The following is a 19217-nucleotide window of genomic DNA, read 5'->3' on the forward strand; positions in this document are numbered from 1 at the left end:
GCCTATTACCTTCAAAGTAGTTGCTCAGCTTACAAGATATAGGTATACAAAACTGATCAAACAGTGTAAGCACAAACCGTTCTGTTCAATGAACTAATAGAAATCAGTCATATAATTATCTTAGCTATCTTGTGTATGTATGTATATTTTTTTTCTTTCCCTCTCCCAGTTGTTCTTTCCTTCTGAGCAGCTTCTTCCTTTTCACAATATCTATTGTGTATTTTGGACCTTATTTACTAAAACGCAGGTATGCTTACACAGAATGTACCACATAACTAGACACCAAGCTATTTTCTATAAATATGACAGAACAAAATTACTGTTTCTCTCCTTCTATCCTGAAAAATCATCTAAAAGTAAGATGAGGAAGGAAAACCAGAATCCTCATTTTTAGAAAAACTAGTAGACAAACCACAAAATGAGTACAAAGGCTGCCAAAGGAATAAGAACGCAGGTTGTTGGCAGCAGACAGAAAATACTATAAGAACAGACATCAGAAAGAACAAAGTATGCTTCCTACCACACAAAGGTGTAAACTCCTTGTTTATATCAATAGGAATGAGGTACAAGGGCTGACCACTAAAGCTCCCAGGAAGTGATTTGGTTCTAAGAAGTAGAGGAGACAGTGCTGAAAAGGAATCTCATAAATTATGTTTACACAAAGAAATCTATCTCCATAGCTACGGGAGACAAGAAATTTTATATGATGGAAATCTCCAAAGTGTCTACCTCTATTGCCAGGGGGCAGAAAAAAAGTGAAAAGAAATAATCAAATAGTTAAAACAGAACATTCACATAAAAATACTAATGAAAATCATGATAAATGCTTTATCATAAATTAATAACACCTAATCCCAGCCACTCAGAAGACTGAAGGGGAATTACAAGTTCAAAGTCAGCCTGGACAATTTAGTAAAATCCTACCTTGAGCTAAGAAAGAAATAAATGAAAAGGTCTGGGTCTGTAGCTCAATGGCAGAACATTTGTCAAGCATGAGCAAAGCCCTGGGTTAAATCCCCAGAATGTCAAAGAAGAAAAGGAAAACAAAATTATTGACTACAATAATCTCAAAGTAACGTAATCAATCACTTACCTCAGATTCATACTTCATTTTTTCTTCTTCTAAAATACGTGTAAATTCTTCTTTCTGGTGTTCAAATTCTGACTTAAGAAATGTATGTTCATAGCGAAGCTTATTATATTCAGATCTATACTTTTCCACTTCCTACATTAAAAGGAGATTGCAAGTCATGATAAATTTGTAGGTAAAATTTGTACTCATTTTAACAAATATAATTTTAAATTATATTAAGAGCCATTCTAAAAGTAAAAATATATATTTAACAGAAGTACAAATGAAACTTGGAAAAGTCCCTTCAAATATCCTACAAGCAAAATTAATATACTCCTGAGAAGGTACCAATAAAGCAAATTATATTCAATTAATGTTATTCTTTCACTGATTCTTATTATAATAAAATGTACAGCATGACGAAAGTTTTATCTCTTGGCTTCATAAATAATATTTAACAAGGCAACAAACTTCTCAAAATACAGCTAGATTTTTAAAGTATAAGATACCCCTCTAAAAGAAAGATTTCATCAAAGTAGATAAAAGATCATTTGAATATTTAGTGTAGTAACTTAGTGTTCCATAAGATTTTACACAGATGGTGCGAGTCCACACACCAGCTGACACATAAACATAGTGCCATCTTTCTTGGGTCCTGAGGGGCACCAGTCCTGTATCCTTACAATCTACGAAACTATTCTGAATACTCAACAAGAAACTTAGGCAGCAGGGAAGAAAGATGCAGAAGACACTATTGCAACCAATATCACAAAACTGCGTAGTAAGGAAAGTATGTCTCCTAAAATATTCAGATCATTGTAAATCTTGAGTTGAAAGACTTCTGAGCCAGTTTATAAACCAAGAAAATCAGTTTCATATTAGAGATATTTTTTGTTTTGAATTTAAAAGCATGCTTTTACTTAACTTGATCACCTACTTTGGACCTGAGTAATTTCATTTCCAAATATTAATCCATCCTAAGCCATGATACTTTACCACTAGAAGTATATTTGGAATATCATAGTATCAAGCCAGTAAGCCATTATGAAAGAGGATTCCACAACTGTCTTGTGTAAATGGCAGCATATCAGACTATGACCTTCCAAAGGGGTCTACTTTGAAGGAGACAATAATCTGTACAGGCCTGGTATGTTTGTTTTTAAAGGCAACATATGAAATGTCTGGCATAACACCTAATCTATTTCTTTGCAGTCTTTCCCAGTCCCCTTTATTAAACATTTATATTATACCAACACTTCATAAAATGAGTTGTCTTATCTTGAAGTAAAACTAACAAATACTTTCCTTTCTGACACTGCATGAAACTCATTCTTTCATTCAACAAATATTAACTGGGCACAGTATGTCAGAAGCTGTTCTAGGAACTTGGAAAGTAACAGTGAATAAAACAGATAAAGGTTATTTCTCTTATGCAACTCCCATTCCAGAGTTGCTAACACAGAAAAGCATAATTAACATAGCACATTAGAAGATGACAGATACTAGAGCAGTGGTGGCAAACCTATGGCCGTGTGCCACAGCAGGCATGGCGGGCCCTCTCGGTCAGCACACAAGCCAAGTCGCTGCAGCAGCCACAGTCAGATAACAGTTTTTTTTCTAAACCAAAACCTCAGTATTCAGGTTTAATTGCAGTGTTGGCACTTTGCGATAAATAAATGGATTTGGGTTTACAGTTTGGGCACTCAGTCTCTAAAAGGTTCTCCATCACTGCAGTAGAGGGTAAATAAAAATTGAGCAAGATAAAGAGGATCCAAAGGTTGAAGCAGTGATGGGAAAGGCAGGCTGCAATGTTAGAAGGGAAATTGGAGCGGGAGCAATTAAAGTGGCCTCAGTGAGAAAGGAACATTTTAGGCAATGACTTGCAAAAGATAAAGCAACAGTTAGCCAAGAGATATCTAGATGAAGAATAGTCAAAGCAGAAGTAATGCTGCTAAAGCACTCTTGAGCTGCATTATTTCTGGAGTGCCAAAGAAAACATCAGTAGGATGTAGGTGGAGGAAAAGGTGTAAAGGAAAGATATTTTACGTCATGTAACTCATAATCACATGACAGCAAACATACAGTTCTACACAATTACTTACTTCATCCAGATTCCGAAAACGCTCTCGCATCGGAGTTTCTAACTCTTGTTGTATCTGGGCTTTTAACAATTCCAATTTCTGCGGAGTTAATACCTTATATGTAGAGAAATAGAAACAATTCCAAATATAAAATCATATATGTATGGAAATAAAGGATTCTCCAAATTTCTAAGCCTCTCTCAATTATGACAATGAAATATAATTCATAGATGTTTCCATAATAGAGATAAATTTATGATAATTACTATATAAATAGGACCATAGCTTCAAACAATACTTTTAAGAATCTCAGTCTGGGATGGGGTATAGCTCAGCGGCACAAGCACCTCCCTGGCAAGCACAAGGTCCTGAGTTCAATTCCTGATACCCACAAAAAAAAAAAAAAAAAGAATCTCAATTTCTGGTTCTCAGAAGTGTGAAAAAAATCCATTAACATGAGCTAAAGACAATCACTAAGTGTTACCACGATTATTAAGAATAACCATATTGTCAGCTAAGACTAGCATGTTGAACACAATGCCTGTGGCCTAGCTATTTTCTAAAACAGGCAAAGGCACAATAATTTGTTATATCCAGGAGAATTCCTCAGACTTATTTTCAGTGAGAAAAGACTGATTGTTTCTCAGACCACCAAAGTTAATTTAGGCTCCTCCCTGTCACACACTTTTACAGAACTCATATTTCAAAAAGCAAGTAAATATTTCTGGAAGCGGCAGGTGGGCAGACACCGCTGTCTTTAATCATCCTTGCATTCCCAACACCTCCCACCGTAGCCTGCCATGCAGAAATCACTCCAGCACTCCTTCACAAATGAACGAAGAAACAAATGAACAAATACCGGTTGTAAAAAAAAATCAGTTATTTATATGAGTCTCTGTGAAAATAAGAATGTTCAGTTTAATTATTCATCAATATTCCATAAACTTTATTCGAAACAGTACTAAAATTTTACTGAAAAGCTACTAAACACAAGGCATTTTGCAATGTACTATAATCTATCTGTTCTAAGCATTTCACATGCATTAATATATTTAATCTCCATTGATATGGCGTGTATCTAGATGTCCCCCTAAAGTCTCAGGCAGTCATGAGTCAATCCCAGCATCACAGCCTTGATTCTACCTTGATCCAATCATGATGCTAGGATCAAGGATGTGATGCTAGGATTGACTCATGGTTTAATGCTAGGCTTAAGGGTATGAGTACTACCCACCCTAAGGGCTGGTATCCTGGAGAGAGACAGAAGGAGGTCATTGCTTGCTGCCTGCTGCTTGCTATTTTGTTGTTTTGCTGCCTTTTGCCAGGCATGGACTATATCTCCTCTGCAATGCCTGCCTGCCATGCACTCTGCCAACTATGGACTGAAATCTCCACAAACTGTGAGCTGCAATAAATCTTTCCTCCTTCACACTGGGTGTCGGTTATTTTGTCTTAACAAGAAAAGTAACTAAGCCATAATAATTCTATAATGTAGCTACATGGAGGCAAGTAGCTAAATAACTTTCTAAAGATCACAAAGATGACACATGAAACATACCATTCCATAAGAAGTTCAAACTCTGGTATGAGAAATAACTCATACATGTAAGTAACTATAAAGCAGTTAATATAATGTAATGAACAGGGATGAATGAACAGAAAAGACATTTTGGAGAGAAAGACTGATGCACCAAAGGAATGGGAAAGCTAAAGCACGGATACAACCCAAATCACCAAACAGATAAAATTTCAACTTTCCTGAGGTGGCAGACTCAGGAAAGTCTCCAAAAAGTGCTTCTCAAAGGTGAGCTACAGGCACTTTGAATGGAACCACAGTAAGCATTTCAGTAAAGTTAGAATTCTGGGTTCCTTTACATCAATGGTGGGAGAAATTTCTCTAGACACTGTGGCAACATTATGCTGGCATATTTCCAAATGCCACATAGGAAAACAACTGACTGCAAAAGATGATACAAAAGCTTTGTGTGAAAACAATAACCATGGTAAAGAGAAGTGGTGAGCAAGGTTAGAGAAATTAAATAGAAAGCTCACACCATGACCAGGTTTTTGGTGTCAAGCATGGGTGATAGTATCAACAGTAGAAGTGAGAAAAGTTGGTAATTAAAGGAAAAATATTAATACAGAAAGATTATTTCTATTTAGATCCTGTTTCAAACAAGTCAACTTTGTGGGGGAAGCAGTGCTGGGGATTAAACCCAGATCCTCGCCTATGCTGGACAAGCAGTCTACCACTGAGCCATATTCCCCAGTCCTTTTAAAACTGCATCTTAAGACCAGTTCTAAGTTGCCCAAACTGATCTCAAAATTGTTCTCTTGCCCAAGCCTCCTGAGTGGCTTAGATTACACGCATTGCCACTGTGCCTGGTACAAGCCAACTTTAACAACAAGCAAAACTGTGGAACACTTAAGGAAATTTGAACAAAGATAAACTATTAAAAAGTAACATGGGGGGCTGGGGATTTAGCTCAGCGGCAAGGCGCCTGCCTGGCAAGCGCAAGGTCGTGAGTTCGGTTCCCGGTACCGGAGAAAAACCAAAAAACCAAAAAAAAAAAAAAAAAAAAGTAACATGGAAGAAGTATTTAAATATGATAAGCTTAGGTTATACTTTTAAAAGAGGGATTCTCTCAGTGCAAAAGAGATATATATGGATTATTTAGGGTTGAAATAATACTTGATTCCAAGTAGGCTATATGGGTTGACAGAGTGGAAGGAGAGGTAGCACTTAAAACAAGACTGGCTCAGAGACTGTTACGGATGGTAGGTGACGAGTATGTGAGAATGTCTTACTCTACTCTCTACACTTCTCCAGCACATGCTAGAGCATTTCATAATTAAAATTTAATTAAAACTGAAAGAGCTTCCACTTCCAGCCAAGAGAAAATAATGAGAGTAGCTACACTCTCCTGCATGAGAAAAACAAATGGACAAAAATTAAGCAACAGTTTTTTAGACACTGGACATAAAAAAGCTAGCACAACAAAGGTGCACTTTTAGGAGATTCCAGGACATGACACAAGAAAACATACCCAGGAAGAATCTGATGAATTCCTAACTCAAAGAGACAGAAATGAGGATGAATTCAGGGAAACCAGAGAGGTTAGTGTCACAACCTAAGGTCACTAACAGAAGAGTACACAGAGAACTACGAAGATCTACAACAAGTCTTGGCTCATTTAGCAGAGCAGCACACACGTATAAGAAAACTACCTAAGACAAAAAAAGAACCACCAAAAAGATTAGAGGGATCAGCACTTATAACACACACACACCTACGTGTAATTTCTGTTCCCAAAGCCACAGGGGAAAGTTTCATTTCACAGAAAAATTAGTGATCAGTAGGATGCTGTCTTAGCTGTGGGAAACAGTTAGTACTACACTAACTGTTCTGTCACATAACAAATCTTAAAAAGCAGGACCCAGAAAGATGAATCTGTTTCCAAGTAACTTTACTGTGTCAAGAACAAAATTTTAAGAATGTTTATCTCAGAATACAAAAAATGTCCAGCACTCAACAAAGTAAAACACACAATATCCAGCTAACATACAATAAAAAATCTACAGACATGCGAAAATGCAGGAGTACCGAAGGAAAAAGAAATCAATCTAAAATAAAGAAGTGACACAAATGTTAAACATTTAGATGGTTAATATAAAGTTACTATACCTTAATCCAATCAGTTTGAAAAACTAAAGACTGAATATATTAAGTAGAGTCAAAAAACATATAAAAAGCATAAAATTACATTTCTCAAGATGAAAACTATAATTTCTAAGATTAAAACATATACTGCATGGTAATGATATACAGCATATACAGAACAAAGACAAGACTGACAGCACATTTCTTGTGTGCAAACAACCTAAACAAGACCACCGTAGAGCTACATCTCCAAGTTACTGGGGTAAAAGAACTGTCAACTGAGAATTCAATATTCAGTGACAAAAAAGATGGACACAGTAGTGTACAACTATAATCCCAGCTACTTGGAAGACTAAGGTAAGAGGCTTACAATTCAAGACCAGATTGGACAACTTAGTGAGACCCTGTCTTTAAAAAGAAACAGCTGAAAAAATTTTCTAACCAACAGAAGAAATGTTAAACAACATCCTTAACAGAGAGAAAAATTTTATAAATCTACCAGATGGGAATATGGATAAACAAAGAAATGAAGAACACTGAATCTGACAGCTAAGTAGGTAAATACCTGAGAATTTTTCTTATTATTTAAATCTATTTAAAAGACAATGACCTTCTTAAACAAAAATAACAACATAGGCTTTACAGCTAGGGTAGGCAGAGACTTACACTCAAAATAAAAGATGTGTATAATAATTTAACTCAAAGAGCTAAAACTAGTAAGAACAAAGAGGATAGAGGAGAGTCAGAAAAATAAAAAAGATTAAGAAAAATGAAGCAGGAAACAAAGAATGCAACATGTGGAAATCAAATATTAAGATAGTATATTAAAAACTAAGATTATTAATAATCACAGTAAATGTGAAAACCCTAAATACCCATATTAAAAGGCAGAGGTTATTAGGAGAAACTACAGAAATATACAGGCTGTCTATAAGCTAAATGAATAAATAAATCATTGTTCCCATCAGCCTTAAGTAAAAACTGCAAATTAAACATAAATCAGTAAAGAACAATCTAAATACATATTTTGACCAACAAATTCAACTACTCAGATCATCAGATCCATAAATAATCCAGACACAAAATAACTTGTAATTATCTTTATTAAACTCCCATAATTTTTTTTAATTATCCATAATAAATATCCTGGATTAAAGAGGCAATACAATTGCCTACCGCCTGTACAATATAATTGCATATACTGCAAATGCCAGTACTCTCTACATGTACAATCCTTGTTTTAAAACTCAAAGAGAAATTTAATTTGAGCTACCAAAAAATGATAAATATGAGAAGTTAAAAAAAAAAAAAGAAGTTAATTAGCTGGGTTTAGTCATTCCACACAGTATACACATACCAAAATGTGTTATAAACTATAAACATATAATTTCAATTGTAGATTTAGAAAGAAAAGATTCACTTTGATTCACATGCCATTACAACTTATTAATGCAAGAGGTATCATTATTTAAAACAATAAAAATACAGACTGAAAGTCAAAGGATCACCTAGTTAACTCCAGTTAAATATGAAATTAAAAGAGACTTAAAGAAATATCTCATAGCTGGGCATGGTGGCACACACCTGTAATCCTAGCACTTGGAAGACTGAGGCAGGAGGATCTCTCTGAGTTTGAGGGCAGGCTGGGCTACATAAGCAAGTTCAAGGTCAGCCTGAATTACACAGTGAGAGACTGTCTCAAAAAAACAAAAAGAAAAAGAAATCTCAGGATTCCCATTGTTTTAAGAGCTCACATCTTATGAAGAGGAGCATACAATTTAAAAATTAATAGATAGTGCAGGTCTGGTGGTGAATCCCACCACTCAAGAGGCTGAAGCAAGAGGACTGCTGCAAATGTGAGGCCAGCCTGGGCTACATAGTGGCTTCAAGACCAGCCTGGACTACATAGTGAGATTCTGACTTAAAAAAACCAAAGAAGGGGCTGGGGATTTAGCTCAGCGGCAAAGCACCTGCCTGGCAAGCGCAAGGTCGTGAGTTCAGTTCCTGGTACCGGAGAAAAACCAAAAGACCAAAAAAAAAAAAAAAAAAAAAACCAAAGAACTGGCCCTGAATCAAGGCTGGCAGTTTCCTAACATTTGGTTTTAAGCAGGAGCCGAAAGAGATGTCTTTCTGTGGTCTGTTGGCTATTTCAGAACTTGGAAAATGGAATGATCAATTCATTAGAAAGAAACAGCTTACTAAAAAAATTAACTTACTGCCAAGCATGGTGGTACACACCTGTAATCTCAGCACTTGGGAGACTGAGGCAGGAGGATTGGCCAGCCTGGGCTACACAGAGTTCAAGGCCAGCCTGGACTACATAACGAGACCCTGCCTTAAAAAATGAACAAAAAACTCTAGATTTATGGTTTTAAATTTATTTAATAACATGTAACAGGATCAAAAGTACAGACTTAAATTTTCCTTGTTTTATTTCTTCTTTTATCTTAGAGCAAGATACTTTTCAACTATCTGCCACTGCTGTTTTAACTCTGTCCACAGAGAATCTTTGTTTTAAGCATTTATCTTCAGAGTTCTAATTGCTTTTTGCACATGCATTTTCTATATTAAAGACAGTAATCCTTTATCAGAGATTTATCACACAATCAACTGGTAGACTATTTAATAAAAAGAGGAACTGGGGGAAAACAACAAAAAAATTAACAAAAATTAGTGGATGGAACTAGGTGTAGTGACTCATGCCTGTAATCCCAGCACTCTGAGAGGCTCAGGCAGGAAGATGGCAAAGTTGGGCCCAGATGGGGCAATTCAGCAGTTTAGCAAGGCCTTATCTCCAAAAGAAGGATATATGTGCTAGGGATGTAGCTCAGTGCAAAGTCCCCGGGTTTAATCGTTACTATCAAGGAGACAAGAAGGATGAGAGCTTTCCCTTGCAAAGGAGGATCCTGTGACATTTTTTTAAGTCCCTTTTAATTTCAGATTTAACTAGAGTTAACTAGATGACCCTTTGATTTTCAATCTATATTTTATTGTTCTAAATAATGGAGCATCTAGCATTAATAAATTATAATGGCATGTGATTCAAATTGAATCTTTTTTCTAAATCGTAAGTTTACAGTTTATAACAGATTTTGATATGTATATACTTTGTGGAATGACTAAACCCAGCTAATTAACATATCTAACATACCACATATTTATCTTCCTTCAATATTTAAATTGTATGCCCCCTTTCATAAGGTGTGAGCATGAGGTTTTCTGTTGAGATGTGTTTGGGTTCTTTATTTTTAATCCTTTATATCTGCACAACTATTATCCTGTATTTTACAAGGTAGATATATATGTATATCTCTCAAAAGTAGTAAGATTTGAAAGAGCTTACTGTCCAGGCATAGGACCTGTCTTGTAGAAGCAAATGATTCCCTGAAGACTTTACTAACAATCTGCAGAAGGCACAGCAAGCAGAAAATCTCCTGACCTGTGCTCATTACCCTGTGCAGTGAAGAAGCTGTGCAGTATCTACACAGCTCCTTATATGCTCAATTTATAACAGACACCTCTTGGAGACAACAGCACTTGAAATCCTATAATGGTGTACAGCTCACACTGGCCTGGGCTGTCTAACAGCAACGAATTTAGGAGTTTTCTGATCGGTGAGGTCTCTAACACACAGCCTCTGGAATTATTAATATCTACTTCTAGGAATCATTAAAAATAACCAAATTCATAATTTAAAAAAACTCTCTTCCAGGATCCTCGTACCACAAGCACAAATAAACTACAGCCATAGAATAGACTCTTCTCCAGCCCATCTTACGAGAAATTATTCTCCATCCTAGATTTCTAAAGGAACACTGCCTGTGTCTGTCTGAAAGAAACCTAACATGAAGTCTGTATCCTATAACAAATCCTTACCACTCCAACATGTGCCAAAATAGTAACAGGAAATAGGCCAATGTTGTAATTTTTAAATGTAAGATAATAAATACTGTTATGCAAAAAGTTCTTAATAAATTACTGAAACTCAATAATACATTTTGACATGAGCTTCCTAGCACCCAAAATAAAAAAAAGAAATATACCAAGTTACACACTTTTCAGTACCTGAAACAAAAAGAACACATAAATTTTAGTGAAGGAATTTTTTTCAGTTTGATCAAAGTATATCTGTAATTCATTACATTCAAAAAAAGTTTTGCCCATAGTCCATATGACCACACACTGGATGCACAGCCCTAATTCAAACTCCGAAATCTGAAATGCACACCAAGATCAAACTTGAAAGGCTTCATAGTCTGAAACACCTCTGATCCAAGCGTTTTATGTAAGAAACACCCAACAGGTAACAACAACAGCTAACACATCCTGATCACTAACTACATCAGAGCACTGTACTAACACTTCCTGTGCAGTGGCTCTGTCTTAGTTACTTTGCTCTCGTTGCTGAGACAAAATACCTGACACCCAGAATTAAGGAAGGAAAGGTTTATTTAGTTTACAGTTTGTTGAGGTTTCAGTCCATACTCGGCTGGCTCCAAGGCAGAGTGGCACATAGCAGAGGGCAACAGTTTGTGGCTGCAAGGGACAGCAAAACAACAAGAGCAAAAGGGAGGAGTGGCAGGGAAGAGCAAGCCTCTTTCCCTCCCTTGTATTGTAAGAAGGTCACCCAGGGGGCGTGTAGCACTCACATAATCTCCATGCCCTCCTCTTGCACAGGCTCAGGATGAATACAAAGTCAGCACCCTAGCTCCCGGCTGAATCACAGTTAACCTTCTAAACTTCTCAAATTGACACAACGAACAACATCCCAGAAGAGTAAGCCCATGTTCTTTTCACCCCAACAGGCAGAACTGCTGAGTCACTTAGCCAAACCTCTAGACTCCCCAAGTTGACACAATGTATCAACAATACCAGGCTCTTAGTTACTTTTTCTCCTGGTTGAGAAAAACTATCTGACACCCAAATTAGGGGTGGAAAGGTTTATTTATGTCTCAGTTTGTGGAGGTTTCAGTTGGTAGTTGGCTGGCTCCAAAGAGGGTCATTGCAAGGAGAAACACTTTACAGCAAAGAGAGGGCAGAAGTCACAAGCAGCTCATCCAAATGACACTAGCAGCTTCTTTATGTCCCTCCCCTTTTTAAATTTCATTGGTATACTTTAGATAAAATCATATTCATCATACTGAATTTGTACCTGTACATGATATATCTTGATTCTTCCCATTTCCCACTCCTCACTCCAACCCCTTTCCGGCCTTATTTACAAAAACTGTTGTTTCCATTTTTTCCTTCTTTTTCTTCCTTTTTCCTTCCTTCCTTACCCTCTCCCCCATTCTTAGTTCCCCTTACCATTTAAACATTTTCTTCCTATTTCACAATATCTATTATGTGTTTTGGTCCTTATTTGCACTTTCAGTTTCCCACACCAAAAAAACCCTGTGATATTTGAACATGTGTGTCTGATTTATTTCAATTAACAGTATGATCTCAAGGTACATCTACTTACCTAGAAATGTCTCAAATTTATCCATCTTTGAGTAGTACTCCATTGTATTTTTAAAAAACCACATCTTCTTTATCCATTCATTGGTTGATGGGCATTTGGACTGTTTCCAAGATTTAGCTATTACAAACTGTGCTGCTACAAATGTGGGTGTGCATATATCACTGTGGTATGATGCCTTTAATTCTTTCAGGAAGATACCAAGCAGAGAAATGGCTGTTTTTGAAAAATCTCAACACTGATTTCCACAGTGGTTGCACCAGTCTACATTCCCACCAACAGTGGACAAGCATTTCTTTTCCCCACAGCGCCACCACCATGTTACTGGTTGACTTTGAGATAATACTCATTTTTTCTGGAGTAAGATGGAGTCTCAGTATTGTTTTAATTTGCATCTCTCAAACGACCCATGATGTTTAACATTTTTTCATGTATTTACTGGCCATTTCCATTTTTTCCTCTGAGAAGGATTTACTCATTTCAGATGCCCATTTTTGGATTGTGTCTTTACATTTGTGGGTTCTGATTTTTTTTTTTTTTTTTTAGTTCTTTATATATTCTAGATAGTAGTCCTTTGTCTGAGGAACAGCTGGCAAAAACTTGCCCATTCTGTGGGTTGTCTCTTCACTCTGCTGGGGTTCTTCTTGCTGTTCAAAAGCTTTTTAGTAAGATGAGATCCCAGTTGATTGCTTATGCTATTCCTCATGTGATTAGGCTTTTGTTCATAAAGTCTTTATCTACATCTATGTGTTTAAGAGTTCTACTCAGTCTGTCCAGCAGATTTAGTGTTTCTGTTTTAATATTTACATCTTAAATCCATTTTGATTTTAATTTAGTGCATGGTGAGATACAGGTCTAGTTTTAGCCTTTGGCATGTGGAAGGCCATTTTTTCTAGCACCACTTATTAAAGAAGCCATCTTTCTTCCAATGAATGTGCTTGGCACCTTTGTCAAAGATAAGGTGGCTAAGTATGTCCAGAGTTGTTTCTACATCTTCTAGTCTGTTCCACTGATTCTTGGGTCTGTTTCTGTGCCACTACCATACTGTTTTTATCACAGTAGCTTTGTAGTATAATTTCAAATCAGGGACTGTGATCCTTCCTGCCTTGCCTTTGTAGGCAGAATTGTTTTTGCTATTCTGGGTGTATTCTGATTCCAAATAAATTGTAGGGTTGTTTTCTCTAATTCTATGAGACATACTACTGGCATTTTGATTGGATTTCATGCATTAAATCTGTGTAACAATTTTGGAAATATGGCCATTTTCACTGTATTGCTTCTTTTTATCCAAGAACAAGAAATATCTTTCCATTTTTTATATACTCTTTGATCTTTCTCAGAGTGCTATAGTTTTCAGTGTAAAGGTTGTCTGCTTCCTTCATTAGGTTGACTCTTAACTATTTCATTTTTTTAGATGCTATTGTAAAAAGTATGGTTCCCCTACTTTATCTCTCAGTTCCCCTACTTTATCTCTCAGTGTTATTTGTGTACAGGAATGCTATTGATATCTGAGTGTTGACTTTGTACCCAGTTACGCTACTGAATTCGGTTATTAAATCTACAAGTCATCTGTTGGAGTTTTTGAGTCTTCTACATAGAGTATCACAAATAATGATAAATTAACTTCTTCCCTTCCTTTCCTTATTCCCTTTATTTCTTTCTCTTGTCTAATTTCTCTGGCTAACATTTCCAGAACATATTGAGTTCCATATTGAATAAGAATTATAAGGGACATCCTTGTTCCTGATTTTAGAATGAAAGCTTTCAGTTTCTGTTCATTTAGTATGATGCTGACTGTTGGTTTGTCATAGATGGCTTTTATCAGATTGAGACAAAGACAATCAATCCAATTTCCTATAGGCTTTTTATCATGAATGAGTATAATGCTTTCCAAGCATATATTGAGATAATCATATGGTTTTTGTCCTTCATTCTGTTAATATATTACATTGCTGATTTGCGTATGTTGAACCATCCCAGAGATGAATCCTACCTGGTCATGGTGTATAATCTTCTTGATGACTTGCTTCATTGTTTCCCAGTATCTTACTGAAGACTTTTGTATCTGTGTTCACTAGGAAGATTGCCCTGTAGCTCTCTTTCTTGGTTGGATGCATCTTTGGTTTTAGTACCAGGGTAATGCTTGCTTCCAAGAATGAGCTTGGGAATACTGCTTCCTTTGCAATTTCATTAAAGAGTTTGAGAAGTAGTGGCATTATATCTTTTCTAAGCTTCTTGGAGAATTCAGCAGTAAATGTTAGGACATGAGCTTTTCTTTGTTGGTAGGTTTTTAATTACAACTTCGGTTTCATTGACTGATATTGGGTTATTTCGAATCTTCTCTTCTTGATTCGGCTTTGGTAATTCATATGTATCTTTTCTTTGGTAATTCAAATGTATCTGTCCATTTCTTCTGTTATCTATGTTGCTACAAAGCAGGTTCTCAAAGTAGGCTTAATGATCTTCTGCATTTCTGCAGGATTCCTTGTGATTTCACACTTTTCATTCCTAAGTGCATGGATTTGAGCCTTTCCATTTATGGATAAGGTTAGCTAAGGGTTTGTCCATTTTATTTTATCTTTCAAAGATAAAATTATCAAAGATAAAATTGATTCTTTGTATTGTTTTCTGAGTCTCAATTGCATTAATTTCCACTCTAATTTGTGTAATTTCCTCCCTCCCATAAGCTTTGGGGTTGACTTGCTCTGCTTTTTCTAGAAGGCTAAGGTTCAATCTTAGGTTTATTTGAGCTCATTCTGTTTTTCTAATATAGGAATTTACTGCTATAAATTTCCCTTGTAGGTCTGCTTTCATAGCATCCCGTAAGTTCCAAGATGTTGCACTGGCATTATCATTTAATTGTGGAAAATTTCTTCTTTAATTTCATCTGTAACCCACTGTTTGTTCAGGAGGGTGTTATTTAATTTCCACGTATTTATGAAGTTTTTGTGGTTTCTATTGCCCTGATTTCCACTTTCATTGCACCATGTTCTGATACTATGAATGAGATAATTTCAATTCCTTTGCATTTACTTAAGCAAGTTCTATAAACTAATATGTGGTCTATTTTGGAGAACATCCCATGTGTAGCTAAGAATGCGTATTCTGATGTTGTGGGGTAGAACATTCTATAGACATCTACTAAATCTATTTGCTCCAAAGTTCAGTTCAGTTCTGATATTTCATTGCTGATTTCTTGTCTAGTTCATGTATCTATTTGTGACAGTGGGGTATTGAGGCTCCCTATTACAACTGTATTAGTGCTTATTTGACTTCTCATGTCCATTAATATTTGTGGTTAGGTACACTGGTATTTGTTACATATGTATTTATGATTGTTATCTTTTCCCTTTTGACTGTTCCCTTAACAAGCACATAGTGACCTTCTTTGTCTCTCTTGATCAGCCTTGGCTTGAAATTCACTTTTCCCTGTTTTCCAGGTTCCTGTCACATGGAATATTTTTTTCCATCCTTTGACTTTCAGTCTCTGAATCTTATTTTGAGTTAAATGTGTTTTCTCTGCAGCAGATTGTCAGATCTTTTTTTCTTGATCTGTTCTGCCCATCTGTTTCTTTTGATTCGTGAATTAAAACCATTTACACTAATGGTTGTAGCTGATATGTTTTGACTTATCCTTGTTGTGTTATTTTCTTGATGTTGGTTCCCTTTTCTGTCTATTTACTTACTTACTTTGCTAGCTGGATTCATTCTGTTGGGATTCACTGGAGTCTTCATTATATCTTCCTACAATTTCCTTCAGAACATTGCGGAGTGCTAGTTTGGTGGCCATGAAATGCTTCAGGTGTTCTTTGTCATGGAAGTACCTTATTTCTCCATCCATTATGAAAGTTTGTGTGGTACATCAACCCAGGTTGGAGGCTATTTACTTTCAGTGCTTGAAACACTTTACTCCACGCTCTCCTTGACTTCGGGGTTTGTGTTGAGCAGTCTGTTGTAATTCTGATGGGCTTTCCTTTACAGGTGGTTTGTTCCTTTTCTCTCACAGCTTTTAACATTCTGTCCTTGTGTTGAATTTCTGGAATTATATGCCTTAGGGTAATTTATTTTTTATTATGACTCATTGGAGTTCTATATACCTCACTAATATTTATGTATGTCAAGTTCTTTTCCCATGCTTGAGAAGTTTTCTGCCATTACTTCTATGAAACATTTTTTATATTGTTTGTGCTAGCTCCTGTTTTTTAATTGACTCTGACCAATCTTATTCTTCTTTGCATCATCTAGGAGCTGGTGGGTTGAGTTTTCATGGTCTCTTGCTGTTTTGAAGAAATCTTTCCTTTCATGAACTCTAACTATAATGCTGTCTTCTAGATCTGACTCAGTCCTCACATGGGTTCATTCTGTTTTGCATACTTTCAGTAGAATTTTTAATCTCCTGGATAGCTGATTGTAGCTATTTCACGGATTCCATTTCTTTCCTATAATGGGCATTCATGGTTTCCTTCATTTTCCTAAGTTCCTCTTTTTTCTCTATTGCATACTTTCAGTAGAATTTTTAATCTCCTGGATAGCTGATTGTAGCTATTTCACGGATTCCATTTCTTTCCTATAATGGGCATTCATGGTTTCCTTCATTTTCCTAAGTTCCTCTTTTTTCTCTATATCTTTTCTAGATTCACTAATCATGCCTTTCATTATGGTCATCATCACTGAAGTTATCTGAGAAATTATTTCTAATTGGGTTTTTTCTAGAGCCTCATTCATTTCCTTTTTTACTTCCACTGTTACCACCTCTGAGAGCCAAGGTTAGTGGTTTGCAAATTATTACAACTTAAGGCCCCCTGGGTTTGTCTTTGGCAGGGGCTGCCTGCTGCTTAAATGTTTTCTCATTCCTTTTTTTTTAAATTCCTACATAGATGCTTCTGAATGGTTTACAGCAGGTATCTTTACTGCTAGCTTTTCTTTCTTTTGGTACTGGGAATCAAACTCAGGACCTTGCACTTGCCAGGCAGGCACTGTACCACTGAGGTATATCCCCAGCCCCTATTGCTAGCATTTAAAACCCTTGGAAAATTACAATTTCTCAGAGATGCCTTCCAGGTGTAGCTGGTTTTTGCATTTTGAGTCTGCTGCAAGACCCTACCTCTGAAGTTTATTGGGGATGAGCAATTGCTGCCTATTTGACCTAACCCTAGTTCTTTGGCACTCATCCATAGTATCGCTTATGACCCTCAGGCAATCTCAGTCTTGGCATACAAGGAAGAACAACTGATTAGAACAATTATGTCATCATGGCTAAAGTACCACAGTCAGTAATATCGGATTAAACACAGCCTAGAAAATGACAAAATGTGGTTAACTATTAATTTGCCACCTTTAACCATATGAACAGGATTTGTAGTTACATAACCAAATTTTTTAAAAAACACAGAAAATTTTGTACAGTAAGTATCACCTCAATATGATGATTTTTACCCTCAGGGTAAAAAATTCAAAAGGAGGTAGGGGAAAAAAAATAGAGAAACGGAAGAAGAGAAAGGGATTTGAAGCACGGCTGGAGGACAAAGGAAGATTATGCAAGCTTTGGGAACTAGAGAGGAAGACAGAAAGGAAAGAAAAAAGCAACAGAAACAAGAACAAAACAAACAAAAACTAGAAACAATGTTTCACTTGTATAAAAACAAAACAAACCAAGGAAAAGAGAAAATACAGAAAAAGATTTTAAAATTTTCTTAAAAAGCAAAGAAAAAAGAAACGCAGAAAAAAATATACACACTTCAGGGTATGTCTCTGCCATCTCTGCTTGACAGATGGGGCAGGCAGAGCCCAGATACGTGTGGATCAAGCCCAGCAAACCAAAGTAGAATTAAGGCAATGGTGGATAATGCCAGGAAACACAGGCCTTTACTTCCACTGAAGTTTAGGCTGCTTCTGGTTTCTGGCTGTGAGGCTGGAACTGGAGTTTTTCACCCGCAACACTCCCCATTGACTCCTGCCAGCTTGAACTCAGTTCCCTCACCTCTTGCTGGCTTGAACTTTGTAGCATCTCTCCCTGACACTTGGAGCCACTGGATGGAGCCAACCCACAACTGCTCTGAGTTCTGACTTCCACTGGCACCTTTCCAAAATGGCTACTAGCCAATATCCCCCTGTGGGTGGGGGGAGGTCTGGACCCAAATAACTCACTAGCCACTACAATCTGCAGTATCCACTGCTTCATTCCACTGGTGCCTTTCTCTGTGGAGGCCAGTAGTCACTGTGCCACTGCAGGTTCAAGTCAGCCTCCCACACCATGACCTAGGGCTTAGGGAGAAACTGCTGCTTTGCCACCTTCCTCTGTGTGTTGTGGTCCCAATACTCACTTTCCCTGGGGTCTTTAATGCTCACTTCAGATCCTTGTTGGGTGCCAAGGGCCCATTTTCCTGCTCTTTCTTTTCCTCGTGTTGCTATATTCTAGAATCTAAATTCCAAATATCAGACAGGCTGTCTCTGCCCTTTATATTCTATCTAGGCTACTGGGCTTAGTGTGGCTACCAAACCAATCAGTGGACTGGACTAGATACCAAAACAATCAGTAATCACACACCCTTAATCTCAGCATCAATAACTCTAGACCCAGCCACCGCTAAAGAACACCACCTATGATTTCATGAGGTTTTACAGGAAATTCAGGACACAAGCCACAACACCCCACCCCAAGGCCCCCAAAGACTCATACACATCCCTTTATACAAAAGGCATTTATTCCATCTCCAAGAGTTGCCAAAGTCCTAATAGTGTCAGCCTTGCTGCAAAGTCCCAGTCCAAAGTCTCCTCAGAGCTTTAAGGCAAACTTTTAGCTGCAAGCCCCTGTACAAATGAAAAGAGAGTTAAACATTTCCAACATTCAATGGAACAAGATAGACATTTCCATTCTAAAAGTTACAAAGTGGAGGGTAAAGAGAAACAGGACCAAATTAAGTTCAAAACTGAGCAGGGCAA

General features: G+C 36.8%; 1 protein-coding gene across 4 annotated transcripts in view; it reads right to left on the reverse strand.

Moving 5' to 3' along the window:
* Window positions 1-19217, reverse strand: part of Cep83 (centrosomal protein 83kDa) — a 141301-nt gene that overhangs the window by 76196 nt on the left and 45888 nt on the right. For all 4 annotated transcript variants that reach the window (XM_013518406.1, XM_005374473.2, XM_005374474.2 and 1 more), the window contains 2 exons: window positions 3175-3267; window positions 1094-1225 (listed from right to left, as the gene is read on the reverse strand). In XM_013518406.1, coding sequence (XP_013373860.1) covers window positions 1094-1225; window positions 3175-3204 — 162 coding nt within the window. In that variant the 5' untranslated portion in view covers window positions 3205-3267. The remainder of the gene's footprint in view (window positions 1-1093; window positions 1226-3174; window positions 3268-19217) is intronic.

The sequence above is a fragment of the Chinchilla lanigera genome, unplaced genomic scaffold (genome assembly GCF_000276665.1).
Source record: "Chinchilla lanigera isolate Chin_1 unplaced genomic scaffold, ChiLan1.0 scaffold00004, whole genome shotgun sequence".
Lineage (NCBI taxonomy): Eukaryota > Metazoa > Chordata > Mammalia > Rodentia > Chinchillidae > Chinchilla > Chinchilla lanigera.